General features: G+C 53.2%; 1 protein-coding gene across 7 annotated transcripts in view; it reads right to left on the minus strand.

Moving 5' to 3' along the window:
• Positions 1-8,306: 8,306 nt before the first annotated feature.
• Positions 8,307-13,576, minus strand: part of XPO6 (exportin 6) — a 118,167-nt gene continuing 112,897 nt past the window's right edge. For all 7 annotated transcript variants that reach the window (XM_074026829.1, XM_045382048.2, XM_074026831.1 and 4 more), the window contains 3 exons: positions 12,495-12,593; positions 12,106-12,336; positions 8,307-8,971 (listed from right to left, as the gene is read on the minus strand). In XM_074026829.1, coding sequence (XP_073882930.1) covers positions 8,870-8,971; positions 12,106-12,336; positions 12,495-12,593 — 432 coding nt within the window. In that variant the 3' untranslated portion in view covers positions 8,307-8,869. The remainder of the gene's footprint in view (positions 8,972-12,105; positions 12,337-12,494; positions 12,594-13,576) is intronic.

A 13,576-nucleotide genomic window follows, 5' to 3' on the forward strand; every position in this document is an offset into this window, starting at 1 on the left:
CCACCCACACCCCCACACATGCACCACACATACCACACACACACCCCACACACATACACCACACACATAACACACATACACACCCCACACACACACCCCACATACACACCACACACCCCTCACACCACACATACACCACACACACCACACACACACCCTCACACTACACACCCATCACACACATACACCACATACACCCCTCACACCACACGCACAAACACACCACACAAGCACATCACACACACCACACACATCCTCACACCACACATCATACCCTTCACACCACACACACCCCTCACACCATACACATACACACCCCTCACACCACACACACCCCACACACCACACCCCTCACAGCACACACACCACACACACACCCTTCACGCCACACACACCCTACATCACACACATATACTACACACCATACACATACACCCTACACACTACACACATGCACACACAACACACACACGTGTGCATACATGCACAGGCATAAAACTACACACACACATACACTCACACACACGAGTTATATTCATGTAAAAAACACCTGGCCCTAGCTGATCCTCCCTTTCCTTCCTAAAAGGCAGAACCGTGCCTCATGCCTAGTTCTGGATCCGGTACCTGTCACACCTCTGGATATGTCTGGTGATGACTGAAAGAATGACGCATAAGAGATCTGTCCCGGAGCTGAGGGTGGAGTGTGAAGTCAGATGCTTTGCCATCTCCAGACGGAAGCTGGAATCACTTAAGCAATCATTTATTTATTTATTTATTTATTTATTTAACAGACAGGGTCTTTCTCTGTCACCCAGGCTAGAGTGCAGTGGCACAAGCATAGCTCACTGTGGCCTCGAATTCCTAGGCTCAAGAGATCCTCCGGCCTCAACCTCGAGTAGCTGGGACTACAGGCCCACACCATGCTCAGCTAATTTTTCTACTTTTGGTTGAGATGGGGTCTCACTACGTTGCCTAGGCTAGTCTCAAACTCCTGGCTTCCAGCGATTCTCCTTCCCGGGCCTCCCAAAGTATTGGGATTACAGGCATGAGCCACCACGCAGGCCAAGTCATTCTTACACAAAAGACTTATGATTCTAACGTTGGAGCAATGGGGATGCCAGGGTATCTAACGCTGAGTGGCTTTTGGTTACAAAGTGCAGCCTGATCCATGCTTAATTCTATTTCTGCCCAGAACCTGGCATGTAATTCCTGCTAACCCCTCGAGGACAGTTCAAAGCCACAGCCTCCAGCCACACAGAAACCCAGGGACCTTGCACTCCGGAACGGAGCAGAGTTTCCGAACGCAGCCCCACCTGGGTCAGCTGCAAACTGGATTCTGCAAGCAGCTCTCAAGGCCACAGGGAAAGCTGACCCAGGTGGGCACGGAGCCGTGCTGTGTTCCAGGAAACCAGTGGGCTCTTCTGTGCATTGGCCCCTCGATGCCCTGAGACAAGACATGACCCAGGAAGGGGAAGGAACTGGGCAGACATGGGGAATCTGGGGCCCAAAGAGACTCAGACTCCACCTTCTCAGCTTCTGCTCAGCCCGCAGCCAGGCCCAGGCTCTGGCGCTCCGCCAGCGCACTGCAAGGAGCCAGACAGCGCCCCCTGCCGGCCTTTCGCTAGGCAGTAAAATGGACAAAGCAGCCACGGTGACCAAAAGGGGAGCATTTGGAATGCTATGGACCTGGTTTAAACTCCCGCCCAGCCACCTTCCAGCTGGGAGACCCCAGGTGAGTCATGCTCTGGGCCTCCATGTCCTTGCAATTCAATGGGAACAGTGACGGGGTGCTGCCTCCTTGGGCCATCAGAATGTGCCGTTTAGGAGTAACTGACATGAGCTTGGGGGATTCCCAGGCCCCTAAACCCTGAGGAGCGCACAGCAGCCTCGGTGTCCCCAGAGCGGCTGAGAGGAGGTAGGGCTGAGCCAACACTGGCAATGGAGCCAGGCCTGCAGTTGGACCCCAGCTTTCCTGGAGACTCGCTGTGTGTCCTTGGGTGGGTCGCTAACCCTCTGTGTGCCTCAATTTTCTCATAGGTAAGCATTTGCTCTGAAGGCAGGGAACCACTAAGGGAGTGGGTGTGTGTCTCCAGAAGGCAGGCCCCCGCTGGTCTCCTCTTGTGGCAGGGGAGGGGCAAACCAGTTTTGGAAATGCCTTGGTACATAAAAGCCTCCCGAGGTGCGGCCCTCCCCGGGCAGGCTCCGCGAGGGGAGATTGAGATGCTGCGCACGTCCTTCCCCAGAGTCTCAATAACTCTTCCTCGAGTGCCCTTCAGAGGCTGGAAGCAAGGTCACCGAGACACGGGGAGCTCAGGAATCAACTCCAGTGTGGCACCTGGGGACGGTGCTGGGGAAGGCAGGCATGGGCCGGCTGCAGCCTCTGCTAATTGGGGATCACCATCCTCAGGGACTACCCTGACAACAGGGTCTGTCTCTGGCCTCAGCCACCAATAATAGTGCCGGACACCCATGTAGGTCAGAGGGGCCCCAGACCACCTCCCACGACGCTCCACAGAGGCCAATTCTACCTGACCGGCCCCAGTCCGGGGCTTATGTTCAAACAGCCACAGACAGCTGCGGTCTCTAGGGGCCGTGAGACCCACTGAAAAGCATGTGTGCCTCAGGGGGCAGAACACTGCCAGGCAGTAATAAGATTTATTCCCACTGAAAGTCAGAGGTGTACAGATGGGGCAACACACACAAATGCAAGGAAAGGGCTGAAAGCCACCTACTGAAATGTTATTATGGTTTAGGTGAGTCTTTTTATCTGCAAATAATCATCTGTAATAAAGAGGAGGGAGGGGCAGGGCCCACTGGCTCACTCCTGTAATCCCAGCACTTTGGGAGGCCGAGGCAGGTGGACACCTGAGCCCAGGAGATGGAGGTTGCAGTGAGCTACGACTAGTACCCTGCACTCCAGCTTGCACAACAGAGCAAGACCCTATCTCAAAAAAAAAAAAAAGAGAAGGGGAAAAAAATTAAAAACCTGAGCGTTTTGTTTGTTTGTTTTTTGAGATAAGAGTTTCCCTCTGTCGCCCAGGCTGGAGTGCAGTGGTGCAATCTCAGCTCATTGTAACCTCTGCCTCCCAGATTCAAGTGATTCTCCTGCCTCAGCCTCCCAAGTAGCTGGCATTACAGGAACCCATGCCACCATGCCCAGCTAATTTTTGTATTTTTAGTAGAGACGGGGTTTCATCATATTGGCCAGGCTGGTCTCCAACTCCTGACCTCAGGTGATCCACCCGCCTTGGCCTCCCAAAGTGCTGGGATTACAGGCGTGAACCACCACGCCCAGCCAAAACGTTTGAGTGTCTTTTTTTTTTTAAAAAACTACCTGTTGCCAAAATGCCTGCCGCCTATGTCAGGTCTGTGGATCTCTTGAATGTTTCATTGAAATAATTAACTTTCCAACTCACCCCCCCTTGGTACCTGACTGACCCAAGGAAAGCTTCTGCCACCCTTCAGAGGCCCCTGGGGGCTCTGAGTCAGGCTCTGGCCAGCACCACGAAGCTCTCTGCCCACCCCCCGAGGTCACATAACCCGGCCTGCTCCCAATGCCTGCCCCAACTCAGCACCTCCAAGCCCTGAGACAATTAATTAACAAGGCTTTTAAAAGATGTTTTCAAATGATACAAAGAGGGACGGGCGGAAAAGGGAGTCCTTGAGCTACAGAAATTCTTCATTGAAGAGCCTTTCACTTCAGTGCTTTTCCCTAAGGAGCCCAGCAAGGTAAGGCCACACCATTCTGAGCAGACACCAAGGACGTGGTTTCATCTTGTTGAAAATTAGTTAGAAGATGCCTCAGCGGGGCTCTAGGCCTCTTCCTTGAGGAAAAACCCATTTGGATAAATCTGAAAAATCCTCCTGCACGTAAGAATTTTTTGGCGCCCGCTCTGAGCCAAGTCCTATGCTGGGTTCTAGGAACACAGAGCCCCCCACTGCCTGCAGGTTCTCATGGTGGTAGGGGCGACACCGCGGTTCCTGGGACAAGAGGAGACACAGGTGCTGCGGGGCATCGAGGAGGAAGGGGCGCTCGGCAGAGCCTCACAGAAGAGGGCTTCAGAGAGGTTGGAGGAGGCGGCTTTGGAGGGGTGAGGGAAAAGGAGGTGGGTTGATGGGGCAGCCAGTGTCATTTCAGAGGAACACCTCAGCTTTTCCCAAGGGCTGGTCTTGGAGATGAGCCACAGTGATCAAACCACAGTCACCAAAATCCTCCGTGCACACAACACATGGCCCATCTTGGAGCTGGCTCCACCTAAGGAGGAACCAGCTGCTGCATTTGCAGTGGAAAGGAGTCCTTCGCCTGCAGCCCGGCACCGGGCTTGTAGAATTCAGCAAATAATAGTTACTAATAAATAGCCGTCAATCATGGCTCTTCTGCCCAGGCCCAAGAAGCCAGCTGGAACTGCCAGCAACCTTCCTCTCCTGGTCTCAGCTCCTCTGCAGAGGTCTCACACTGGAGAAGGACACTGGGACAAGGATGTGGCTCCGAAGTGGGCAGGCCTGGTTAGGCTACTAACCAATTAGAGTTCTGAATCTCTCACAAAACCAGGGGTTCATTTGGTCAAATGGCCCCTTGGAGCCTCACGGCACAGAAGTTTTACAACTCCCAAGTCTGTGATATTTTTCCTCCTTCAGAATAGAAACCAGTCCCCAAAAATATCCATAAAAGCCTCAGACACATCTGAACCAGCAATTTCACATGCAGGAACCCAACCTATGGAAACAAACACACAGATTTACACACAAGGATGATCACTGCATCATCAGTGATAGCATTAGATTATTTGTAGAGTATCAGGCCAGGCACGGTGGCTCACGCCTGTAATCCTAGCACTGTGGGAGGCCCAGGCGGGCGGATCACTTGAGGTCAGGAGCCTGGGCAATGTGGCGAAACCCCGTCTCTACGAAAAATAAAAAATTCAGCCAGGCGTGGTGGCAGGCACCTCTAATCCCAGCTACTCGAGAGGCTGAGGCAGGAGAATGACTTAAACCCAGGAGCCGGAGGTTGCAGTAAGCCAAGATCATGCCACTGCACTCTGGCCTTGGCGAAAGAGTAAGACTCCATCTCCAAAAAAATATATCTAATAACATGAGAAAACGGTCAACATATTAAATAAAAAGGAGGCCATAAAACAGCAGGAGCTCGGCCAGGTGCAGTGGTTCACACCTGTAATTGCTGCACTTTGGGAGGCTGAGGTTGGAAGATCACTTGAGCCTAAAAAATCTTTTTAAAAAAATAAAATAGAACAGCAGGAGCTCAATTTTACAAAAAGAAAAAAGGAAATACACCAACACACCAAAATATTATTTTTCTCTGGGCAGTGGAATTAACTTTTTTTTTTTTTTTTGCTTCAAAGTTTTCCGCGTATTTCATATATTGTACAACAAGCATTTTATAGTCGGGAGAAAAATACATGCTGTTAAAAAAAACATTCAACCCTCCATCACATGAGGCCAATGATGGGCAGTGGAGGAAAATGCTGAAAATTAGGAAGATGAAGGTTTCATCTGATCTCGTCCTAAAGCCAGTGGCTGCACTCTTGGCAGATGTAAATGACACAAGCTGGAAGAAAAGCAGGACATGGACACCCAAATGGAGAGAGAAGATCTGCCTCAGATTCAAAGGCAGCAGGAAAAACAGCCGCCTTGAGAGCCCCCTGCCATTATACGCCCCGACCCAAGACTGACACAAAGCCCCACTTTTTTTCTTTTCTTAAATTATTATTATTATTATTGTTATAGAGATGAAGTCTCACCGTGTTGCCCAGGCTGGTCTCAAACTCCTGGACTCAGGCAATCCTCCAGCCTCGGCCTCCCAAAGTGCTGGGATTACAGGCATGAGCTACTGTGTCTGGCTCCAAAGGCCCACTCTTGTCCAGCTCTACCCTTTCCCCATCCCCTTCCTCAAAATGGGGAAAGACACTTTCTGGATGTGTCTAGGACCTGAGAACTCACTCAATTCTACCTGCACTTCTTAAGCCTGCTTGGTGCCAGGCCCTATGTGAGGCACTGCAGATAAGAATTGAGTCAAAGAGCCAGGTGTGGTGGCTGACATCTGTAATCCCAGCACTTGGGGAGGCCAAGGCAGGTGGCTCACTTGAGGTCAGGAGTTCAAGACCAGCCTGGCCAACATGGTGAAACCCCATCTCTACTAAAAATATAAAAATTAGCTGGGTGTGGTGACGTGCACCTGTAATCCCAGCTACTTGGGAGGCTGAGGCAGAAGAATCACTTGAACCCAGGAAGTGGAGGTTGCAGTGAGCTGAGATGGCACCACTGCACTCCAGCCTGGGCGACAGACCGAGACTCCGTCTCTAAATAAATAAATAAATAGATAAATAAATAAATAAAAACTTTTAAGAATTAGGTCAGGTCAAAGACCAGCTTGCACACCTCTAAGAATTAGGGGCTCACTACAATCCATACCTCTGGGCCGTGCTATCAGTCCTGGAATGAACATCCTCCATTTGACCAGCCATGGCATCTCACAAGCCTGTAGTCCCAGCACTTTGGGAGGCTGAAGCAGGATTGCTTGAGCCCAGGAGTTTGAGACCAGCCTGGGCAACACAGTGAGACTCCGTCTCTACAAAAAATAAACAAAACTACCCAGGCATGGTGATGCACATCTGTAGTCCCAGCTACTCAAGAGGCTGAGGTGGGAGGACCACTAAAAGCTGTAAGCCATGACTGTACCACTGCACTCCAGCCTGGGTGACAGAGTGAGACCTTGTCTCTTAAAAAAAAAAAAAAAAAAAAAAAAAAGGCCAGGCGCAGTGGCTCACACCTGTAATCCCCGCACTTTGGGAGCCTGAGATGGGCGGATCACAAGATCCGTCTGGGAGACATCTGTGGTGGAAGGTAGAGATTGAGACCATCCTGGCCCGTGAAACCCTGTCTCTACTAAAAATACAAAAATTAGCTGGGCGTGATGGCACACGCCTGTAGCCACTCGGGAGGCTGAGGCAGGAGAACTGCTTGAACCCAGGAGGCGGAGGTTGCAGCGCCACTGCACTCCAGCCTGGCAACAGAGCAAGACTCTGTCTCAAAAAAAACACTCCATCCCAGCCCAGCTTACATTGGCCTTTCCTCTGTGCTCCTAAGTCCTGCCTGTGTTCTTCTGTCCAAGGGTGGGGTTCACAGGCAACAAATCCCATCCCTTCAACCCCTCCATCTCCAGAGGAAAAAGCCCTTTCACAGTCTCAGGCACAGACAGCACTCCTGGCCTTCCCTAGCAGGCAGGTGAGGTGGTATTTATAGCCCACGCATAATTGGATGCTAATTCCTTTCTACAAAAGAGCAATCGGCATTTCTATTATCTCCTTTCTGAAATCTGAAGCAGAGCTCGCTGCAGCTCGGAGGCTGTGATGGACACGGAGCCAAGGCCTGCCACACAAGCGCACATCATGCACGCCCTGCTCACTCCAGCCCAGCCCCTGCCCAGGTGATTCCTATGGAAGTCTCAGAAACAGACATCAACCCACAGCTCCCCACTTCCCCAGGCCTGGCAACAAGCCAGTCAATGCCTGCCCTCCCGTCCAGGTAAGCCAATCTCTCCATGCCAGGCGCTGTAGTCCACATCAGCAACTACCCGATTTGGGCCTGCCCAGTCATCATGACACCTAGCGCAGGAGGAGCTGCTGGTTCCTGACTCTGGACAATTCGATGACAAGTACCGCTCCCACACATGAACGTCTGGGCAAAGCCCCAGCTCTCAGACACGTCATAAAGTCCTGAGTCCCACCCATCCCCACCCTCACAGAGTCACACCCTCCCTCCCTCTCCAACCTCTATTCTCACCCAGGCAATCCATCACGAGACCCCACCTCCCTGTCATCCAGCAAGACTTCAGGCCACAAAGGGCCAGGTCCTGCTGCACACTGTGGGAAGGAATCTATTCCCTAGGAGGCGGGGAAGGCAGAGCCCACACTTCCCACACTGGGGGGGCAGGGGGTGTGGGGGCCACAGGGGCCACAGGAGTCAGGCAACCTGGACTCCAGCCTCCCTCCACCACCAAGCCAACCGTCAGCAACACCCGCTCCCAACCCCCAGCCTCCACCAGCACCAGACCAACCATCAGCGAGACCCCCTCCCGGACTCCAGCCTCCCTCCATCATCTGGCCAACTGTCAGTGAGACCCCCTCCCCTCGCTGAGTAAGAGCAGTCAGGGAGACACCATTAGAAAGTGGGAGACGCCAGGAGCCAGCCCACTCCAAGCTGCACTGCCCACGTTCCCACCAGGATGCGCCTTGCTGGGATCCCGGCCTCAAGGAGGCTGTGAGTAGCAAGCAGCTCCCCAGTCAGGGTTTCTAGAACAACAACATAGGCATTTTATTTCTTTTCATTAAGCTTCTTAGTTTCTTAGTATCACAATGGAATGATGAGAAAACAACAAAACCGTGAGTCTTTGCAAATCTCTGACAAAGAGCAGAGATCTCAAGGCAATTGGGGCGGGGGAGGCTTGACAGAAGTGCCAGAGCAGTTCCGACGTCACATCTCTCCTTGGCTGGAATGGTGAGAAGGTGGCACTGTCGTGAGCTGTCCTTGGCGATTCTGCCCCATGACCCACATGCGCCTGGTCTGCATGGGCCACCCCCATGGGATTTCCCGGTGCCTCCTAGTACCTGGCCACACAACCCTCCGCCTGCTCCAATGCCCTGGGAGCACCATCCAGTGCTCAGGTGGACCCAGAAGCCAGCTCTGCTGGGCAGCGGCAAGATGTGGAGGAGCGGCAGAGGCAGGCAGCGTTGCTTGGCGTGGGAGAAGCCAAGGAGTGTGACCGAGGCCCGTCTGGGAGACATCTGTGGTGGAAGGTAGGGTTGGCGCAGGTGGCAGCAGCAGAAGTCCGTGTCCCCAGCCAGTAGCAGGCCTAGAGCTTCACAGTGCCAGGGGGCAGGCTATCGTTGCAGAGTCTGTAGTAGCGCAGGTCGTTGACCAGCCTGTGCACATTCTGGGTGAATGAGGGCAGGTCCTGGAAGGCAGGGGCATAGCTGCAGCCAAACACCCACCCAACACACCAGGTCACCCACCCACCAGACCCAAATGGCTACTTCCATCCCAGAGTGTGCACTGAAGATAGGGGAGCACTTTTTTTTTTTTTTTTGAGATGGAGTCTCGCTCTGTCGCCCAGGCTGGAGTGCAGTGGCCGGATCTCAGCTCACTGCAAGCTCCGCCTCCCGGGTTTACGCCATTCTCCTGCCTCAGCCTCCCGAGTAGCTAGGACTACAGGCGCCCGCCACCTCGCCCAGCTAGTTTTTTGCATTTTTTAGTAGAGACGGGGTTTCACCGTGTTAGCCAGGATGGTCTCGATCTCCTGACCTCGTGATCCGCCCATCTCGGCCTCCCAAAGTGCCGGGATTACAGGCGTGAGCCACCGCGCCCGGCCAGGGAGCACTTTCTAAAACTCAAAACTTCTATTCACTGTTGCACTGCGCGTCACAGAGGCTCTGTGCCAGACGCCATGGAAGAAAAAGAACAAGAGGAATATGTCCCTAGGGCCTGCCAGGTGCTGGACACTGCTGCAATCAACATACAGACATCAACTCACTGAGTCCTCACCACGAGGCTGCCACCAAGCCCTACCAGAATCACCAGAATCACTAGTCTAAGGACAGAAAGACCAAAGCACTGCACCATGAAGAAGCTGGCCCCAGCTCACACAGAAGGGACCAGCATACTTGCTCCTGAGTCCGGGCCCTCGAACACAGGCATGGCTGCAGTGACAGCCCTCTCCTTCACCATAGCCCCTTGAGGTGACACGCACACCCAGTGATGTCTGCAGAATGCTTACCCATGGGGCTCCAGGCCGCCCCAGCCAGTCGAGAACCACCCGAGCAGCAGCACACGCAGTCCCGAGGCCTGTCCCACTGGGCGCAGCGTGGGTCATGGAAAGCCCTGGACCAGAAGTGAGGCCCTGACCTCCGCCGCCATGCACACAAGGAGACCCTGCTTTTCAGTGTGGGATGCTGAATGCCTGCGGTGTAGGTCCTGGTGAGGACTCAAACAGGCCCAGCAAGCCCCAGCACAGCCAGGAGCAGGACCAAGTCCATTTTCCTGCCCAACCGCTATTGCTCTTCCAGAACTCCATTCAAAGCCTGCCTCTTCCCAAAGTCTGCACAGATGCCTCCTGTTTCCTGGCCCCAGCAGCCAGGTCAGTGCCGCTTCTGGGGAGTGTGTGCAGGTTTTGGGGTCAGAACATCCAGCTCTGCCTCCTGCTTCGCGGCTCTACCACTTCCAAGTTCTGTGAACTGCTCACCTTCTGAGCCCCCGCCATCTGTGAAATGGGGGAGTAACAGGACCCACACTTCAGAGGCTTGTTGGAAGGCTTACGCGAGTCAGGACATGTCACATGCTTGGCACTGTGTAGTCCACAGAGGGCGCTGTATTGGCCTGTCTACTATGAAAGACTTGGCGAAGGCTGGGACTGGCGCCCCAGCTCCTGGCCCGGGGCTTGAGAAGCAGCTGGCTTCAAATACACAGTGAGTGATTGAATGGAAGGTGGTGATTCTTTTATTTCACCCTCAAAAAACCAACTAAGGCATGTCTTTTAAATCAGTGGCTCCCAAATGCCAAACCAGAATTTCCTGGGTAGAACATAGAAGTCTGTTTCTCCATTTTTAATAAGCACCCCAGGTGCTTCTGATATTAATTAGATCTTTTTTTTTTTGAGACAGAGTCCCACTCTGTCGCCCAGGCTGGAGTGCAGTGGCACAGTCTCTGCTCACTGCAACCTCTGCTTCCCAGGTTCAAGAGATTCTCGTGCCTCAGCCTCCTAGGCAGCTGAGATTACAGTCACCACAGCTGGCTAATTTTTGTATTTTTAGTAGAGACAGGGTTTCACCGTGTTGGCCAGGCTGGTCTCGAACCCCCTAACCTCAAGTGATCCGCTCGCCTTGGCCTCCCAAAGTGCTGAGATTACAGGTGTCAGCCACCGCGCCCGGCCTATAACTAGATTTTGAAACCACAGCTTTAAATAAAAAAGTTGACTGATATTGATATCATTAGAAGCTGATAATTATTAGGATCTGGCCTCTAGAAAAAGGAAAAAACATACCCAGAGGCTGAAGTGAACTGGAAGAGGCTTAGGAGAGAATGAGTCCCAAGACAAGGAAGATCCCAAGACATAGGAGAACAGGATGAGTCTAAGCAAAAGTTCCCCTGCCACACGTGGCAAATGAGGAAAGCAGGCGGTCAGGTTTGCGCCAGCAAGAGCAGTGTGTGCATCTGAGCACTACAGTGGAGCCATGGACAAGCTGCTTCACAGAGGACTCAGGTCAAGAACCCCAAGAGGACCAGGGAAAAAGCGATTTCTTCTCCTAATTTCATCAAGTATAAAGTGGTACAAGGAAAAGTTCCCAGAAGTTCCTATAAGGCAAGGGAGAGGCCTGGTCACCTGACACAGGAAGAAGAGAACAGGTGAGCCCCCATGGGGAAGGAGGCCCCAGGCACTGTCAGGCTCCAACAAAAGATGACCCCATGGACACCGAGAGCCAGCAGCACCCAGCTCCCGTCGAGGTGCTGCATGGGTGGGGACAGCCCACCTGAGAGTCCCTGCACAGGCAGCAGCAGTGGGACAAGAGGGTACTAGGAGGGCTCCTCCCAGGACCTGGCAGCAACTCAGCCCAAGATGAGCTGGGGCCGGTCTGGAAAGCGCCCAAGACAGCCCAGGAACCTGGGTCCCACCTCTAACCCTGGGGACCCAGATGTGCAGCTCCCAAGCACCAACCATCTAAGCCTGAATGCAAGCCTGGGCACACTCCAATGCTGGCCCCACCAGGGCTCGTCACCCAGGAGGGAGAACAGCAGGGCCCTGGGTATCAACAAAGATGCCAAGACAAATGGAGGGGCTGCAGAGCCAGGAACTCGGGACCTCCATGGCTGAGACTAAGAACATATGTGCTACAGACACCAAGACTGGGGAAAAGGCTGTGCCCCTCAATCAGGCTACAGCACTGGGTCAGCAGGCATCTTGTGAGCTGTTGCCAAGTTGCAGGGTGGGCACAGACCACGCCCAGAGGCCTCAATGTGCCCCCTCCTTGCTGCACAGGTGCCAGGCTTGAGTGCCCACTCTGCCCTCCTCTTAGCCCGGCCTCTTTCTCTCCTCACCCGATCCATCTTGAAATTCCGCCCCAGCACACTTTTCTGGTTGGCATCCACACCATCACAGCTGGTCAGGAACTCTGGGAGGAAGGCGGCAAAGAAGCCATCAAAGTCGACAGAGGCCATGTTGTAGATGGCGATGCCGATCTCCTCCTGCAGAAGATCATGGGACTTGTGGACCAGGACCTGGAGCAGCACGTTCACGAACTGGAACAGCATGGTGGTGCGGAAGATCTTCTGCAGGCAGAGAGACCAGGTGAGCAGCAGCCGGCCCCCAGGGGCCTTTCCCGGGTTCCATCCACTTTCCGTCACACTCTCCAGTGAGTAACCTGAGGGTGGGACGCAGGCCATAATGCCCCTGATGGAGGAATCTTTCCAAGAGCTGGGGCACTTACCTTGTGGTACAGCTTCTGCTTGGTGTTAAGAGTCTCCAAGTAGAAGAGATTTTGTTTAAAAAGGTGGATGTCAGGCTGGAGAAAGGACTGTCCGAAAGCCTAGGAAATGAGACCACCATTTTATAAACTGCAAGACCAAGCACTTCTGGGGCATCTACCCCATGTCAGAAGAACAAGTGCCAGGGCCAGGGCACCCACTGTCTTGATGCCTCTGACCCACCAGCTCAGACCTCTGCGACTCTCCTCCTAAGTCTCAGAGTTCATGCTTCCCCCACTGGGCCTTGCTTCTTCTTATGGTCTCATATATACCTTTTGTAACCAACCTCTAGAAACCCATCACAGGACCTGGTTTTGAATCAAGAAGCTCACACCTCTAGCCAAATCCCTCAGCAATCTTGGCAGACACCAAAGTCTGCTTGCCTGCCCCTGCTCAAACCAAGCAATCTCCTTCCTTGCCCTCCTTCTCCTTGCATCCCATGTCTCATAAGCCACAAGCCCTACAGGCTCCTTCATGGAGCCTCTACCTGGAAGTTAAGCCTCTGCCTGGGGGCTAAGCAAAGTATTTTTAAACTGCTTTGGAATTCCTGGGTGTAAAAGTTACTAGTTCGGTCCGGGCACGGAAGCTCAGGCCTGTAATCTCAGCACTTTGGGAAGCCAGGTGGGCAGATCACTGAAGGTTGGGAGTTCAAGACCAGCCTGGCCAACATGTTAAAACCCCGTCTCTACTAAAAATACAAAAACTGGCGGGGCGCGGTGGCTCACACCTGTAATCCCAGCACTTTGGGAGGCCGAGGGGGACGGATCACAAGATCAGGAGATTGAGACCATCCTGGTGACCACGGTGAAACCCCGTCTCTACTAAAAATACAAAAAAATTAGCCAGGCGTGGTGGCGGGCGCCTGTAGTCCCAGCTTCTAGGGAGGCTGAGGCAGGAGAATGGCATGAACCCGGAAGGTGGCAGAGCTTGCAGTGAGCGGAGATCACACCACTGCCCTCCAGCCTGGGTGACAGAGCCAGACTCCATCTCGAAAAAAAAACAAAAACAAAAACAAAAAAACCAAAAAAAATGAAAATTAGCCCAG

Source organism: Macaca fascicularis, chromosome 20, assembly GCF_037993035.2.
Source record: "Macaca fascicularis isolate 582-1 chromosome 20, T2T-MFA8v1.1".
NCBI classification, from domain to species: domain Eukaryota; kingdom Metazoa; phylum Chordata; class Mammalia; order Primates; family Cercopithecidae; genus Macaca; species Macaca fascicularis.